General features: G+C 38.1%; 1 protein-coding gene across 1 annotated transcript in view; it reads right to left on the minus strand.

The window, feature by feature from the left end:
* nav2a (neuron navigator 2a) overlaps positions 1 to 19163 on the minus strand; it is a 120965-nt gene that overhangs the window by 37726 nt on the left and 64076 nt on the right. The window contains 1 exon segment of the mRNA XM_055036821.1: positions 15262 to 15384. Within this exon segment, the coding sequence (XP_054892796.1) occupies positions 15262 to 15384 (123 nt within the window).

The raw sequence follows: 19163 nt of genomic DNA on the forward strand, positions 1-19163 counted from the left end.
TGTGTCTGCTTGGAGGCTGCGGGGGACAGGAAGCCCAGCCACTTGGCAAACATTGGTCTGAAAGGAGCAGAGGGAGGCTGATGGTGACAGCCAGTGCACGGATCACACACACGCGCGCACACGCACACACACACACACATGCACACACGCACACGCACGCACACACACACACACGCACGCACACACACACACACACACACTTTGTCCAGAACTGAAAGGATAAATACATTTCAAATTTCATCAGCTAGTATTTGTTACCTTTGATATAATTTTCTTCTGACCCAGATGATTTTGATGTTTATTAAAACCTAAGCAGCCCAAAGAGGAGGGTACTTATGGTATCATTTATCATTTATGGATGTAAAGATTTAAAAGAAACCCAAAACGTTCCTTAATGTTGGGATTGTCAGTTTTTATATTTTTTCCTCAGTTTGTTCAATGAAAGCATCAATGCCTCTGCAAAATCAAAAGTATTTTTATTGCTAGAAAGAAGACAAAGCTCATTCATAGGTCACTTTTCATGAGCTTGTTTTAAGTAAAAATTCCTTAATATTTATGAAAACGTAGTCATTTCATTGGCAGATTATCAGACATTTTTCCAGCTTTATTAGTGAAATAATCTGCCAATGCAACCAGAACTTCTTCATCAGTATTAAGGAATTATAGACTTAAACTCCCCTATCTTACTGAAAAGTTCTTTGTAAGTTAGTTTTTTACTCTATTTCTAGTGTAACATATATTTTCATTAGAAAATAGACCAAAAGTACTTGGTAAGATTTTGTGTTTTTGCAGTGTAATATTCTGTTTGACTCAGTCCATGTGTTTATGAAAAGAGGAATAAAGAGGAATAAATCATTTAATAAGATGATGTTGGTTGATCCCGTGTGTCAAGGTTAATAGAGAAAACATTCACATATTAATCTAAGCTAATGATGCTGATGCTAATTCAAATGTCTCAACATAAAAGAAGAAAAGGATTTCTGTTTTAATTGTGTGAATTTAAGAAATATTTCCAAAGCAACCAAATGAACCTACATGGTTCATTTCCCACCAACGTACAGTATATCATCTTGTTTTAATCATTCATCCCTCCAGTTTGATCTTTGTACAAAAGCAAAACAGAGGCAGCTTTGGTATAAACAAAACCAGAGCGGCGTTGCTCAGTAGTCGACTTACACGCCCAGAACTTTCCCACCAAGCAGCGAGCTCACATCATAATTATGGCTTCAAACTAAGAAGCTAAACAAAAACAGACATTTCCAATGGCACAATTCCCAGATCCAACAGAGAACTGCCAAAACCTAATCAGCTGGTTCCTGACTACCATCGGACCCAAACACCAGCCAATGACCCACTTCCTCCTGGATTTAACCAGCTGAATAAATCAAGCAGAAGCTTAGCGCAGACACGGCTTATAGAGCTGACAGCATCCGAGGAGAGGAAAGAGCTGAGTGGTGATGAGAGATTTAGAGTGACCAGAACCAGTTTGAGTCTTCCACACGGACACTGGGGGTATTTCCCACACGCAGAAAATAAACATGGACAGCTGCACTGCAAAACACTAAACTTTACCAAGTAATGTTGTCAAGTTTCCAGTGCAAACTAACTTTTCAGCAGGATGTAGGAGGTGGATTTAAGAAAAGAGTCCCTTAGTAGTGAATAAAAAATATAAGTTTCATTGGCAGATAAGTCATAAGTTAAATAATCTGCCAACAAAACAAATATTTGCCATCAATATTAAGATATTATTGACTATATCTTGCCGAAAAGTTACTTAGTAAGTGAGATTTGTCTTATTTTAAGTGCGCTGAGGTATTTGCACTATAAAATAGACAAAAAATATACTTGATTTTATGATTCTACACTGCAAAAAACACAACATCTTGCCAAGAGTTTTTCATCTAGTTTAATAATTTCTTAATATTAATTAAAAAGACAAAATTACTTGGTAAGATGATTCTACACTGCAAAGAAAAATCTGGCAAAGTATTTTTAGCCTAGTTTCTAGTGCAAATATCTTAGTACACTTAAAAAATACTAAAATAACTTACAAGTAATTTTTGGCTTGATAAAGGAGCTTGTTTTGAGTAAATAATTTCCAAAATATTACTTTCACTGGCAGATTATTTCACTTCAAACATGAGGAAACTCTTTTTTTGAGTGAATTTAACTGACAGTGGACCTGGCACTTTTTCATCAATTTTAACTTATTATTGACTCAAAATAAGCCCCTATATAAGTTACATTTAAGTCATTTTAGTCTTTTTTCAAGTGCACAAGAAAAATTAAACAAAAATACTTGTTAAGGCTTTATGGTTTTGCAGTGTAATAATCCAAACACTGGACATGACATAAAAGCAAACATTAAATTTAGTCTCTTTTTCTTATTTACATGTCTGGTATGTACCTGTTCAGGGTGCCGGTGTTGCTGTGGGAACCGGGTCGCTGCGCGAAAATGCCAAACTGGACAGAGAGCTTCATGACTCCATGCTGCTGAAAGGATTCGCAAAAATAAATCTCTCTCCTCCTTTCTCTCTTTTCCTCTCTCTCTCCCTTTCTCTTTCTTTCTCTCTCTCTTTCTTTTTCCGCGCTCCCTCTCTCGTTCTGGATAGAGGTTCTTTGTCACTTGCTGCAGCGGTGTTTCATCCGGGCGCTGTTTGTCTCTGTCTGCGCCGAGTGCTGAGCTGAAAGGATCTGAGCAGAGGACCTGCCCCGCTGCCGGTAACCTGAGCCTCCCTGGAGACCGTTAACCACTTCACTGCTGCAGCAGCGCCGCTAAACGCTGCGCAGCCAAACACACGCAAACACACCCTGTGCCCTAAATAAGCCACTTGAGGCTTGACAGGCATCAAACAGGCGGGACGAGTCAAAGCCGCGCCATCGCAGACAGATTGAGACAAAAATGACAATTCTCATCCTCCACTTGCTCTGCTGTGTGGTTCCCAGCTCTGGTTTATGTATGCTGACTGTGTGTGTGCGTGTGTGTGTGTGTGTGTGTGTGTGTGGGGGGGTGTGTGTGCGTGTGTGTGGGTGTGTTGTGGTGTGTGTGTGTGTGTGTGTGTGTGTGTGTAAGACTGCAATTTCCCACACAGATCCACCCTGAGCAACTGACAAGCCAGCGCTAATTAGAGATCAGGCCAAACGGCGGGCCCAGCCCTCAGCATCCTGCTGGCAGAGCAACCCGCCTGTTACCAACCGCCGAGCTTTTACGACCAATCACAGGAGACCGAGACGCTGACCACGGGCAGCGCTGGCAAAGACCGGGTCAACAGCTAATGGATCAGAACCAAAGGGTCCGTTTATAAATGTTTCTGTGTCTTAGGGAAGGTAATACTCTTTCACACCTGAAGTTTGTTTCATTTTCAGCTGGGTAGTAGTTACACTCAGTTACATTCACTTTTTTCCTTTTCTACGCTGTACTTTTTACTTTTACTGGAGCAATTTTATTGTGAAGTATTTCTACTCTTACTTGAGTAAAATTTCTGGATTTTCGACCCACTGAATGAAAAACAAACATGTTTTAACAAACAAATAACACCTACACTTTTTTTATTGAAAGAAACGGGTTTGGAAAAAAAAATGTTTTTGACCGATTTTGTTAATTTTTTGTTACTGATATGAATCATTGTCATTTCCATCCTTAAAAGCCCAAATTTCCACTAAATTTCTCATTTTGTTCCATCTGATGGTATATATTTTTAAACATTAAATGACTGATAATTTGACCAGTTCCTCAGTACTTGAGTCGACTTTTTACCAAATACTTTTTTACTGTTACAAAGTATTGGATACTCTACCCTCCTCTGGTGAGGAGCCATATTGATAATGCATGACACTTTAACACCTGACCATATTATTAATGGAGGCCTCAAGTTCCCACCCTCAAATGAACAAATTCAAACTTTTTAAGATCTTACTGATTATGGTCATTTAAAAAGCTTTCCTTATATTTTCTGAATATTGCAGATGTTTCTATTTTGTTGGAAAGAGTTTTTCCCCTCCCGGTCAGCAGGGGTGCTGCATCAAAATCTACTGAAGGAAAAGGCACGATAACGTCTGAAGAAGACACTGACCACAGCTTCCTTCCTGCTTCACAAATCGTAAATAAAAATGGAGTAAGATCAGAGTTTTTTTCTTTTGTCTTTGGTAAAAAATGAAAAAATAAAAATAAAACATAAGGCATTTATTGCTTTAGCACGAGATTCTTGTGTTTGTTTGGTTGTGTTATTGAAACTGAACTAAAAATTTGATTCATTACAAAACCTGAATGGGGTTCCCAATTTAACTTGGTGAAACCAAAGGTGCAAACTCCTCCTTTAGTTCTGAAACAGGCCCATAAACCAGTCAGAAAAGGACAGGAATGGAGGACAAAACGAGACCCAAATCAAGACATTCCACACTAGAACCTAGCCTCTTGCCTAGACCCTTTAGATTAGGCTTTCTCCTCTCCAAAAAGGGTCAAAGTTCAGGGGCCAAACTTCCTTAAAGAGAAACACAGGGTTAAGAAGATGGGGGTTGGGTGGCAATGAAAAAAATGAAGCTCCCACGTGGGACAGCCAATAATGGTTTCTGTGAGCGTCCTGAGAAACAGGCAGTGGATTTGTTTGTTTTAACTTTCCCTATGCGAGGCTCCCGGGACCGTGGTTGGTTGGACGGTTGGTCTGCTGGTCATTTCAGTTCACCAGCGACTCCCCCAGCCCCCAACCTCAGGAAAAAAACCAACTCTGGCACGAGCACACAGAGTGTGTGCCGCAGAAATGTACACACAGACATGCAGCCACAACAGAGCAGCCAGGCAGAAGTAAGGGGATTTCCTGCATGTGAGAGGAAACTACTGGCCTCTTCGCCCCGCAGCTGTATCACATAACCCCCAAATCTCTGGCTGTCGGGGGCCGGCAGGCAGCGGATGGTATGACGGTGTGTTGGGGACATTATAGAGAGAAAAAGGAATTATATTTCAATCAAAAACCTCAGAAAATTTGAGATTAATCTCAGAAATTTTACAGAAAAAAGCAAGGAAATTTGTGAGCTCCAAAAAATTCAGAAATTTTGAAATTAAACTTAGAAATTTTTGTAGAAAACTTTGAAATTTTTTAAGTCCTAAGGTAAAATACTTTTCCAAAAGTCAAACATGTTTGACTTTATCAGTTCAGAAGATTTTAAAGTTTTTTCTAGAAGATTTTTATAGATTTTCTTTTTTTCACTGTTCTTCACTTTTGGAACTCAGAAATTTCCACGTTTTCTTTTTCTAGAATATTTCTGAGAGTAATCTCAAAATTTAGGAGTTAATTTTTCAAGTTTTGGAGCAAAAAAAAAAAAATAATTTGTCACAATTTTTGAAACTCATTTATCTAGAAAATTTCTGAGGTTGATCTAAAAACTTCTGAGTATATTTTACAGAAATTTACTCTCTTCCTCGCCTATTATGTACATTGGTCCTAGTTCACCATCATAAGACAAAGAAAAACTTAATATCTTTGTCGGAAGCAGATAACGTCTCACTGAAACTGTCAAGACAATTTAAGTAAACATACAGACAGAAAAGCCAGTTTTGTGGATTAACACAAAACAAGCAAAATGAAATTTTATTTTTGGTGGTCTGACATCTGGAGTGTCAAAGCAGGAGATTTATCTTTGCTGTTAAATAAAACAAACTGAAATGTGCCTTGAGACGACATTCCTTGTGAATTTAGTGCATTAAAAGTAAAGCAAACTGAAACTGACTGAATACAGGAACACATGAAATAAAACTTCAGGTAGTCTCCAAAGCTCAGGAAGTTTTATCAGAAATAGGTTTCTGACTTTATGTCTTTATTTTAATGTTTTGTTTTTTCTACATTTGTACAGCAAGAAAACTTAGGAGGATTCAAGGAGACCTAAAGATGCATAAGAAAGTCCCAGATTGTTTTTGTTTTTTTTAAATAAAGAAACTTTAATTATTCTGTCTTTTGGCTTTCCTACTAAAATCAAAAGTAGATCAAGTTTTTGGTTTCTAGGGAGAAAAAAAAAATCATGTTCTGAACTGTACGGTCAAGCTGAAAAGATGAAGGAAAAGGAGAAAAACGGGATTCTGGGACATTCCGGGCCGGATCCCAGGAGTCCTGCGGTATGAAAATGACACAGCTGTCCCCACTTTGACAGGGAGAGACAGAACCGGAGCGGACAGCACAATGAGCCGGGTTTGTCTTCAGCTTATTGGACCTACCGTCTCCTGTCTCAGAGAAAAAAAATCGCTGCTCAGATGATTTATCGCAGCACGTGTTTCCTTTAAACGCTCGCTTTCTCTTTTTGTGTGTGTTTAACGTGTAAACACTCCTATAGATCTGACCGACTGACCCCGATCTACAGAGAACACACACAAAACTCTGAACACGTGTGCATCACTTCACACACACACGCGACCCCTCTGTGATGCAGTCACTACAGACAAATGAGGAATTTCTATCGGCAGCGCAGATGCTATGGTCAAAACATCTTTTTTGTTCTGGGGGAAAAAAACTCATTTTGGTTTAATGCAGCTTACAGGTAACAAATTATGCTTATTTGAACAGGTTAGCATAAGTCAAGACAAGTTTATTGCGCAAAAATGTTCTTAGATCTTAATGTTTACATGTGGGAATGGCTGCAAACAGATGCACAATTATGCAACCATACATCTTTGAAAAGCAAAAGTAGAGCCTCCTGCACAGTCAACAAGAATGCAGGAAGTGGTTTCTGGACGATAAATCAGCAACAAAACACTTGTCTACCATCGTACAGGGCTTACAGCAGTAAAACCAAGTGCCCTAAAAGCAACAGAAATAAAATCTTACCAAGTATTTTTGTTTAGTTTCTATTGCAAATAACGTAGTTCTGCTGGGGTTGCTAGCTAACTGCTTAGCGCTCTGCTGGGGTTGCTAGCTAACTGCTTAGCGCTCTGCTGGGGTTGCTAGCTAACTGCTTAGCGCTCTGCTGGGGTTGCTAGCTAACTGCTTAGCGCTCTGCTGGGGATGCTAGCTAACTGCTTAGCACTCTGCTGGGGATGCTAGCTAACTGCTTAGCGCTCTGCTGGGGTTGCTAGCTAACTGCTTAGCGCTCTGCTGGGGTTGCTAGCTAACTGCTTAGCGCTCTGCTGGGGTTGCTAGCTAACTGCTTAGCGCTCTGCTGGGGTTGCTAGCTAACTGCTTAGCGCTCTGCTGGGGTTGCTAGCTAACTGCTTAGCGCTCTGCTGGGGTTGCTAAGAAACGGCACACTGCTTGGTAATTTATGACGTTACATTCTGGAAGTTTTTTTGAAACAGCTCATTTTCCAGACACCAAAAAACATTAACCTCTTACCAAAAACAACCGGGCTGTTATTTATTTGTTTGTTTGTTTGGTTTTAAGGACTCTGGTTGTTTATTAGAAGCCAAATAGCAGAACAAAAATGTTGGAAAAAGTGATCTTTTTCTCTGGAAAAGTCCAGAGACTTTAAAGGCAACAAATGATAATCCTCTTTAGAAGAACAGAAACATATTTGGGACTTTCAGCTACTAGAGAACCACTTGCTGTATTTTTCCTCCACGTTTCCCATATAAAAAAATTTATTTATAGACAAAACGAGAAGGTCTGCAGTCCGTCTCAAGACACGAAGCAGACTAAAACTTGGATCCGAATTAAACTTCAAGGTTGCACTAAAAAGTTTAGTTAATAGACGTTTGAAGGATTCAGACTCTCCCTGTGCTAATGGACCAACAAAGCTCTCACAATAGACGGATTCTCCTTTTGCTCCACTTTGTCCATCTACGGTTTCGTCCCAGTGGTCTCGGTCAGATTCCAGACTGGACCAGAACCGTGGGGCTGAGATTCTGAACCGCTTTGCTTTCCTTCAGAAACTCGAAGCTCGGTGGCTTTAGAGCACTGACCGCCTTCAGGGAGCAAATTTAAAAATAAAAAAGTGTCTGATTTACAACTGATCCGTCAGTAGAATCACTCTGTGTGTGTTTTTGCATCTCTATAGTGAGGCTGTTTTGTTTACAGCTAATAAAAACTCCGGGTGGTGATCTGCAGGTATGGTAGGGCTTTGTCTCAGTTTGTATCTACCTGCTTGCAAACAATCCTTTGTATTTATCCTGTTTATGATATAAGCCCCAGTTAGAAGATGAGAAATTATAGCATGAAAGGAGTTAAAATGTTAAATGATGCATTCAAATAAATTATTTGAATTTCTTTCTTAGACAGGAACCCAGTTCCTCCATTATTATTATTATTATCATCATCATCATCGTCACAGTTCTGATTACAGACACTCTCAGTGAGTGCCGGTTGGAGACATCCTCAAAGGAAGCGGATCCAAGTGGAAAACCATATTTGAAAGATATAGAAGATATAGAAGATTGGAGTCACTGGAAAACAAAGATTGGAGTCACTGGAAAACAAAAACAAAAATTAAGATTTTTCTCAATTTTGACTTTTTTCTTAAAATTTTGAGATTAATATCAGAAAAATGAGAATAAAAAAACATCAAAATTCATAAATCAGACTATTTTCTCAGAATTCTTATTATTTTTTCCCAGAATTCTGATGAAAGTCATAATTCTGTAAGAAGAAAATAGTCCGAATTTTATTTCTACATTTTCTGTGCCCTCCTCTGTAGGAAAACCAGATTATACCAGATGGGATATCTGTGTGGGCGCTTCAAAACATACTCAACCTTTAGAGCCACACAGCGGGCTCCATAGTTTCTAGCCAGCAGGGCTTCAATCCAAACATCACGCACTGGAACAATGTGAAACTGCTCATGTTTTCAAAGAAAAAAATGATTATTTGTACAGTGATCTATATCTGAAGTTTGTGAGTCAAGATATATATTTATATGAGAGAAATATGTTTCCATAGAAAGGTAGCTGAACTTGGACCTAAGGTGAGAAACTTCAGGTGGATCTGGGGAACAATTAATGCTTTATAAGAAATCAGCTGAGGTGGATTGGAGGCAACACAAGGAGAGCTTTGGTAGATTTTGTCTTGCAGGTTTGCAAGTGGTGCGAAAGAGGATTAGAGCCACTGAAAACAAAACTAAACTCGGCTGACTACGGCTTTTTGGGCAGATTTCTGACTTTAGATCTCAGAAAATTAACTGACAATTTTCCAGTTAAAGTTATAATTGTGAAATGTAATTTAAGTCATAACTCTGACATTAAAGTAAAAATTGTGTGGAAGAATGTCAAATTCTGAGAACAATTTCCAAAATCTGAGATTAAATCCAAAACCTGAGAAAAATTATGAATTGATATTTTTTAATGTCATAATTCAGAGAAAAAATGTCAAAATTCTGAGAAAAAAGTCAGAATTATCAGAAGTCTGAGAGAAAAGTGAAAATTCTGAGATAATTAAATATTCTGAGAAAAAAATCCACAATTTTGAAAGTAAAATATAAAATATGAAGAGACTAAAAACAAAGATCTGCAGCATTAAAAGCAGAAAAATTCTGGTGGGAGAAAAAAAATGTATTTTACAATAATAATAATTATCACTCTGGAAATAACCACAACATTACGTTAATGGGGAAGGGGGAGAAACGGCCTGCTGGAGAGTAAAACGCCTGCAGCTGCAGGTGTTGGAGAAGCAAAAAGTTGATAAGGTTAAAAACATTTTGTCTTTTTCCTCGAGGCCAACAGGAAAACTGCTCAAGTCCAGACATGACAGAGAAACGATCGGGGTTCAAGCATCTGTCCGTCTGATTTAAATAACCTCTGCACTGTAAAAACACTAAATTGGTCTGTTCGTATAGTGAAAATATTACTTGAAATGAAACAAAACTAACTTACAAATAACTTTTTTATCAAGATACAGCAAAAGTTCCAGTTCCACTAGCAGATTATTTCACTTTTAACACAGGCAAAATGTTACAGGTAAAATAAATACTGGTCCTTATTTTGCTTGATATTAAGAATTTATTGATATAAAACAATTGTCTTATTTCTACAATAATTTTCTCTAATAACTACTTGTTTATTACTTGGTAAGATTTAGTTTTTGCAGTGTGTTCAGCAGTCATGCTCTACTTCGCACAATAATGCATCATCAACATGTTTTGGTGCAGACAAAACAATTAGAGGATGAATCACAGATGAATTATCATAACTAGAGAGGATTTCAGCAGGAGCAGGCGAAGCAGAGAAGACACATCAGCTGTCAAAACATTACAAAATGATTCACTGCAAAGAAAATGGATTTTATCACCCTGGAAAGTTATAGCAGTGTTGCACAAACTGGGTGGTGTAATACAGTGTGTCACATTGCTCCGAGGTACAACTCAAACAAAGCCTGCAGTTTCCTCTCCCTATTACTAGTGGAATAATAAATCATGAGTCTTTCTATGCAGTGTAAAGGACTTAAGAGATTAGTTGTTGAGAGATTTAGTGGGAAGCATTTGTTTTATTTGCTTAGTGAGTCTGAAAAGGCGAAGAAATGCAAAGATGTCCACAAAAGCATGAAGTTTACAATGCAAAGGGACGGCGGCAGAAGGGATCAGGCTTTAACGAGCGCTGATGAAGGAGTCTGTTGGTGCATTAGACTGAGTTTACTTTACGATGCATCACACAATGCCTAAAAAACAAAAACACTGCACAGGCCAGCAAAAACTAATCCTACAGCAGGCTGTTCCTCAGTGAAAAAAATCACTTTGGCTTGTTACGGATCACAAATTCATTATCAGAATCAATGCAGCGGATTTTCCATATAGGGAAATTTTTTCAAAGGATAAAATGCTTTAGGGCAAATAAAAAATGAATTATTTAAACTAAAAAAAAAAAAATCTAAATACATCTTTTTCTTTCTCCTTCCCATGAACGACCCCTTCCTGGAAGCTGCAGCCTTTCACAAATAAAGCTTCTCACACGAAAGCTCTTAACCCGACACTTCTCTTGTTTACTTTCTTTTGACTTTTTAAACAAATGAACATTTATTTCCTCGTGTGCAACAGACAAATGATACTCAACAGCTGCATTTCCATTACAAATGTGCAAAAACCTTGTGAATATCCCGCTAGAATGTAGAAAGAAAAAAAACACAACTTCACAGTTGTAATGTTTCCATTACGAAAGGAAAGCGATAAAAATCACGTAAGTTTGTTCATGCAGTAAAAAGCACAACATACCCAACATACCATCATCCTATCGTCTTCTTTGTCGTTTCCGCAAGTAGCAACATCCTGTTGTTGATCACATGACTTGTGTGATGCGAAAAAAACACTTTCCATTGAAAAGCGTGATTTTTTTTAATTGCTGTGTTTCCATTAAGCAAATGTATTTTCATAATTCCAATTTGCAAAATGTAAACACAGCTATTAGTAAGAAAAAAAAACAAAAGAGAAAAAGATGGGGGTGGGTGCTTTGTGTTCCCACAGCAGTTTCAGACAACAAAGACCTCTTCTTCTTTGTCTTCTTTAACAAAGAGGATTCAAACCGGAGGACAGACCATAATAGATTGCTTCCTCTTTTCTCAGCCACAGAGATTAATGACAGGATAAGAAAGCTCTCTTACACATAAGTACAGTTTCTATTCTCTATTGTCTATTGTACATTAACGGTCTGCTGTTTCATGACTCAGCTTTGGTTCCACTTACTTCAGGTACATTAAATATGTTAGTCATTTTGCACAGCTGCTGAGCAACACGTCATGTTTCTCCCCCGTCTGCTCATTAGTCTAGGTCTGGTTTGATCGGAAAACATTCGGCGTGAAAGCTTTAAAGGTTTTCCTAAATGTGAACCTCAGCCCTTTGAAGCCTGTGACCTGAGAGTTCAGGGGTCATGGCGTTTTTACCCCAGCGTCACGTGAGCGCCCGACACCTCCCGCCCTTCAGCCGCCTGCTTCTCCTGAACACTTGGCTGCTTCGCAATCCAGAGAATACAGAAGGAAACGCATAGGTCAGAGAAATCCACAACAGATCGCACAGATGCCTGGACTTTTGTGTGAAGCTCGTAAATTAAAGTCCTGAACATGAACACTGCTGCATCTACCTGCATCATTAACTCGCTTTTCATCAAATAAATTAGCCTCATCTTTTACAAGAGGAAACCAGTGACCCTTCTTAACCCAGCAGCTCCAGGACTTTCCTCCAGTGTGCCAATGCATTTTATACAATCGTTCCCCAAATTATGAAAGAGGATTAGGGCCACTGTAAAAAATTTAAAAAACCTTTTCTCCTCGAAATCTGACCTTAAACTTATGAGATTAAAGTCAAAATTCGGACTATAAAGTCAGAATCCTGTGGAAAAAAAGTCAGAATTTTGCGAGTAAAATCATAATTTTGAGGAAAAAAATCGGAATTCTGAAGAAAACGTCAAACTTCCAAGAAAAAAAGTTCAAATTTTCAGAGTAAAACCGGTATTCTGAAGGAAAAAAAATCTGAATTCTGAGTAAAAAACTGCTGGAATTCTGTGCAGAAAAGACTTTCAAGGAAAAAAAGTTACAATTCTGACATTAAAGTCACAGATATGATTATAAAGTCGGAATTTTGAGAGTAAAAGCAGAATTCTGAGAAAATGAAAGTTCAAATTCTTGAAAGAAAAGTTAATTTCCAAAGGAAAAAGTTGAATTCTGAGGGGGGGGGGGGGGAAATTGAAATTCGAGAGTAAAAGCTAATTTTGAGAAACAAAATTCAGATTCTGAAATTGAAGTCAAAATTCTGAGATTAAAGTCATTCGTCTGGGAGTAAAACCAGATTTTTTCAGGAAAAGTCCAAATTCTGAGAAAAGGGTTGGATCTCATGTGGCCTTAATCCTCATCCGAACCAAACCTCCTGATTAATCCCATTAATTTTAAAGAGGTGAGATTAATCAGACAGTCCTGGAGCGGTGAGTGGAGACTCACCTCTCCTTTTTCCACTCTTTTCTCCAAATATAGAATTAAGCCGCAACATGATCATGATGGAAAAATGTGAAGCTTCAGGAGAGAAGCAACATTTGCAGTGTCGGCCGATTATAAACCTCGCAGAGAAACATAAAATAAAATATGAGAAGTCCCCCAACTTTTATCATTTAGCTGCTTTTCATGTTCTACTTATCACACTCTTTAATCAAAACAAGCAAGAAAGAAGAACCAAGAGATGAGAGGAGAGATGCATGAAAAGAGGGGAGGAAATGGGAGATGAAAGTCAAAGGGAGGACAGTGAGAGAGAGCGGGAGCACTGCAAAAAACCAAATCCACATAGTTTTGGGCTACTTTTTAGTGTGCCATTGTGGATTAAAAAAAAGTAAATATTTCTTGAAAACTTCTGAGAGTAATCTCAAAATATCTGAGGTTTTTCTCACAATCTTATGACTTTTGGAGCAGAGAAAGTGCCAAGGTTTTTCTCTAAAGTATCTTAGAGTTTTTCAAACTTTTCTAGCTATGAGGATGTTTTTTCTTGAAAATTTCTGAGTGTAATCTCAACATTTCTGAGTTTTTTTTTAAATTTTTTTTTGCTTATTTATGACTTTCTGAGTTAAAAGAATTTTTCTTTTTTTCAAGAAAATTTCAGACATAAATACAAAACTTTCTGCATTTTTTGGCTGTAATTTACTCCCTTTTTTCTTTCTACAGTCGCCGAAATACGCTGTTGTAAGATTCAGATTATAGATGCAAATAAACTTTAAACTAATCTAGTCATAAGCAGAAATTAATCACATTTTTTTCCTTCCTGTTAGGAGCTGGTGATAGCTGGATAAAAAATGCACAAACCAATCACTCTGCGTCTGTTTTCATCCACAGCAGGCCTTTGTCTCGCTTAATTTACCCCTTATTCATTTAGAGCCGTCTCCATCCATTCTGCCGTCCATCTTCGCATCATTTTATTCCCTCCCCCATCGCCCGTCTTTCTTTCAACCCCCTCATCTTTCTTCGGCTACATGGTGGGGCGCAGCTCAGCCTTTATTCGCTTCTGTCTGACAACTGGCCAATTCCTTCCCCGACTGTCTGACAGGACAAAGGCGGCAGCAAAATCACAAACAAAACTGTCACAGATCGAGCAGAACTGTCCGTCTTCTCTCTGTGTGACATCCAACACGAACTAACATCTCAAACGATGAATACAGCCTTAAAGTGAGACATAAAATTCAGATCCAGAAAGATATTTTTAAGCTAAATGATCTTATTGAGAAGTTTTTCTGCCTCAGGTTCTGAAAAGGTTCTGAAACTGGGTCATATTAACCAGGTGCTGCCTCACATATCGTGTTTCAATGTTTGACATTTTTCTCTCTCCGTATGTCAACACACAAGTTTCATAACATATGCAAATATCACTTCTATCTACACTTTCAGAACAAATATCTACTGTTTTTAAAGGGATAAGAGAGAAACAACTGACTATAAACTACAGGTGAACCAATACATTGACCCAGATTTCCTTAATTTTGGGAAATCTGAATCTTTGTCAACATTTCGCTAATGTCAAAAAAAACACAACTTCGCAATTGCGATGTTTCCATTGAATCAGGAGATGCAATTAAAATCACATGTGAATAAGTGTCTTCATGCAATAAGTCACTAAAACACATGCTGGCATCATTCTCCAACCACTTCCTGTCATCTTCTTTGTTGTTTCCTTCAGTAGTAACATCCAGTTGTTAATCAGCTGAAGTGATGTGAAATAAGCGTTTTCATTGCAGTTTTGCAAAATAAGCCAATTTCAATGCAGCTAAAACCTTTCAGATTATCTGAAACTGATTTATTGCCATTAAGTAAATTTATTTTCAAAATTAATTGTGCTATTATAAGGTCAATGGAATCATACCTATTGTTGCTGCACTTGGCAACTTTTCAGACAAAAAAAAAGTGCATCAGCCAGAATCAGATGATTATGAAAACAAATTGTCCAGAAAATGCGATCGGTGCACCGCTAATATATATAATATAACCACTGAGATTCCAACACGCAAGAGACGTCACTATTTTTACAATTCACATGTGGAATAATTACTGTCAAATGGATCCTGTGAGATGGATTAATAATAATAAATGGAGAAAAGAAAATCAAAGAAGACTTTTCCCATGAATAAAATATCATCAGCAAACAGTGTGATTTTGTTTTAAAACTCGTTTTTTAAATTGGGCTCAGCCAGATTTAGCAGCAAAATTTAAGTTAAAAATTAAAGAACATGCATAAGTAAAATAATAAACCAAAAAGCCCCAGATCTGCTTAAATGCCACTTGTAAGTTAGTTTTGTCTCATTACTGGTGTCCTGATATATTTGCAGTAGAAACTACACTTAAAAACTTGATAATATTTTGTGTTTTTTCAGAGCGAAAGAAGAAAAGTACCCACCTGTCGGCGTCTCCCTGTCCTGACGACGCGTTCCGATGGAGCGTCTCTCGAACTGCAGCCATGCTGTCAGGCAGTCGGTTCAGGCGGCGAGTGTAGAGACCCAAACCGCCATCAGTCATATAGCTGCAAAAAATAAAATAAAATACAATTTTAGGCACCAGCATGCAGGGTTGGAAAAATGCAGCACAACACTTCCTGTTTTTCATTCAGTGGATAGAAAATCCTGAAATACTTCATAACAAAATTACTAAAGTAAAAGTATAAAGTGAAACTAGTCCAAAAAGCACATCTTAAATGTAAGTAGTTATTATCCAACTCTGTTGAAAAGAAGAGGCTGCACAATAGACAAAAGATGAGTCTGTTCTTTATTTTACCAGAACAGAAATTTATTACAAAAACCAGTTCCTGCCTGTCAAATGCTGACGAATAGAAGAACTAAAGATAAGATCTGATATAAATATAGCGACTACTTATCTACAAAAGGAGACTAAGTGGTGATTAAGTTCATTTCGCAACAGAGAGAAACTTGATTTATATGTTGGGAAACTGAAAAGTGACAGGAAAAAAGACAGGCAAACATATTTACATGAAAGTGATTCGTTTGTGTTCGTTTCAAGTGAATAATTTCCTAATTACTATTATTTCTAGTGCTATAACTGAAATAATCTGCCAAGGACATTACTAATGTTGAGTTTTATCTGTGCATCTTTGTTTAGTTTGTTTTACTCATGAACCACTTTGTGATTTCTATCTGTGAAAGGTGCTATAAATAAAATGTACTTATTTAATAGTAAGAAATCTGTAAAAAGTGCAAATGATCCATTACAGGATATCCTTAAGTATATAATCTGCCTTTTGTACATATGAGAAACACAATGTTTTGACACTAAGAGAATGAAATAATGTATGCAACCTTGTTTTAAATTAAAAAACAAATGCAGTTAAAGCAGGACTTTGTCCAGACACAGGATCCAGTCGATAGGGGGTCGAAATCAATCATCACACTGCAAAGTCACCTTGGAGATGACCAACCAGAGACAAACACAAGCTCAAACATCACTCTTTCACACTAATAACCCCGCTCCTATCCACTCGCCTCAGTAGAAACGTGTCCAAACATGACATTTTATTGTTTTCTGGGGTGAAAAAATCACATTTTCCATGTTTTTGTACTTCCATTTGGGTTTCTATTGTTTCTAAAAACAGACCAAGCTCTTTTAAAAAAAAAGCACAAACAGCTGTTTTTTGGCAATACATTCATGTTTTTTTGGTGTCTGGAAAATTAGCAGTTTTGAAAACCTCCAGAATGTTGAGTCACATTCAGTAGAAGGTGGGGGGGTGGGGGGGAGTGGGGCAGTGGGGGGGCGGGAGGGGGGGAGTGGTCCACCGTTACCTAGCAACCCCGGCTTGGCACCGTCACCTAGCAACCCAAGCAGGGTTGCTAAGGTTGGTACAGAAATCACATTTTGCACAATTTTATTCTGTTGCTTATAAAAACAGACCAAGCACTTAAAAAAACCCACCGCAATGTTTTCTGGCAATAAGTTCTTGCTTTTTGGTTTCAAAACCTTCTGACTGTCAAGTCACATTTGACAGGCGCTGCACCGTAACCCAGCGACGCAAGCTGAGCTCCAGCTTGTGGTGAGTTGGTTTTACAGCTGTATGCACTGTACAATGGCTGCTGGAAAAGACAAGTGTTCATTTGTTGACTTACCATTTAGAAACCAGTTGCTTCATTATGGTTGGTTGTTCAGGAGGCTCTACCGATGCTTTTCAAAATGTGCAGTTGTATAATTGTACGTCTTTTTGCATATATTTTCACGTGTGAATGTAAATGTTGAGTTGGGGAGCGTGGTCAGCAGCAGATAATTTGGATTTAAAATGGCAGGATTCCCTAAAACTGACTAAAATCTCAAAGTCTTAGAATCATTTTGTGCAAACAATGTAATTAGCATGTTTTTTATTGTCCATAAACATATCCTATCCATTCAAGTTAAAATAATAGGTCACCTTTAAAATTAAGAGACATCTTTCTCCTGAAGTTTTATACAAATAAAATCATGTTACAAACCTACCTGTCAGCCTCAAACATGTCAGCCAAAAGCAAAATCAAACACGTCCAGGTGCTTTTAGCTAGCCGATTAAAATCTCAAAAGAAAAGCGTCCGTTTAACCGTCAGGTCTGCACCGAACACAAAGATCAACAACACCAGCAGGTGAGAGCGAGTTTCATCATGGTGAAATGAAGCCGACCAACTTGTGTGTGAGCTCAGGGTTGGTATGAGGCGGCTCTCCTCTGCTCCACATGCTGATTTTCCTCCCCTGATAGGAGGTTGGGTCTGGCAGAGGAGAAGGGAGGGAGGAAGTGGAGGATCAGACAGTTTCCCCCCCCGAAGCGTTAGAGAGCCAGAGCTGGTTCTCCGTTCATCTCTGAGGGACAGAGAACCAAAACACCCAGGGGCTATGGACTGAAGAAAACCACTGCACTGCAAAAACACAAATATTTTGATCAAGTGTCAAGTGAAATCTCTTAGCACGCTTGATAAAAGATCAGAAAGATACAGGAGCTTGTTTCGAGTCAATAATTTTACCATGTTATAAATAAATACATTATACAGTGACCTCCTAGTACAGTACAATCTGAGTTAATCTTTTAATGAATGGCTCTCCAGTGTTGGAAAGAGAAGCAATTCATTTCTCCACAGGGTTGATTTTCAAGGTGGGCTAAACTCCCTGCAGATTTACAACAGTTGAGAGTTTCCTGCCCTGTTTGAAATGCTATAAAAAGTTCTGCCATGGTGGCAGGAGTGCAAAGACATAAAGTTTTACCAAGTATTTCTAGTACAAATGTTTTAGTACACTTTAAACAACTTTTCAATAAGACTTAGGAGTACATTTCCCCCCATTTTAGTCAATTACAGTCTTTTTTCAAATGTTCCTAAGATATCTGTGCTTAAAACTAGACAGAGTTGTTGGTAAAATTTTGTATTTTGCAGTGTTATTGTGCATTTTTGTACCCCACACTGGAAAAACAGAAGTATTTTAGGTCTAGTTTGTAGCACACTTGAAATAAGACAAAACTAACTTGTATGTAACTTTAAGATATGTACATGTTTTGAGTCAATAATCATTTAATATTGATGAAAAAGTTGCTAAATATAAATAATAAGTTAGTTTTTTTTTCAAGTGTACTAAGATATTCACACAAGAAAGTAGAAGAAACACTTTTTTGTGTACTTTATTTTGTGTTTTTGCAGTGCAGTTAAAACCCAGCTCCTCCTCTGTGGGTAAACGTCCCAGCACCGGTGTGGAAGAACCAGTTACGTCTGTACTGGATGCCGACGCGCTCGCAGTGGAGGGAACCGCAAAATGTCCCGCGGACGAGGAGGAAAGTGGGAGGTCATCATCAGTCTGTTTTAAATGGTTAACCCACAGGGTGACTCCACCCACACACACACACACACGCACGCACGCACGCACGCACGCACGCACGTAACAACAAAGAGCCTCATATAGGCTCTGTTTAAATAAAAGCTGTTTTCCCCGCCATCCATCACTCCTTCCTAAAGCTTTATAAAAATACATCACTCTCACCTACAGAACGTTAACTAATGTAGAGGAAACATCAACGGAAAGTCATTTGTCAAACAGTCCAGACATCAACAAGATCTGGATCCTAACAACAGAGGATTTGTGGATTTTCTTTGATTTATGATGTCAAGTGAATGAAAAATGAGAAATGGTTTCAAAACAGAGAAACAGGATTTCAAAGGGACTTGAAAGTAGAAAACGGGAATTATTACAATCATTTAAAGATCATTTAATCATGGCATTGCAAAAACACAAAATCTGAAGTTTTTATGGCTTAGTTCTCAGTGCAAATACTTAGTACACTTGAAAAAA

The sequence above is a fragment of the Poeciliopsis prolifica genome, unplaced genomic scaffold (genome assembly GCF_027474105.1).
Source record: "Poeciliopsis prolifica strain line A6 unplaced genomic scaffold, Auburn_PproV2 SCAFFOLD011, whole genome shotgun sequence".
Lineage (NCBI taxonomy): Eukaryota > Metazoa > Chordata > Actinopteri > Cyprinodontiformes > Poeciliidae > Poeciliopsis > Poeciliopsis prolifica.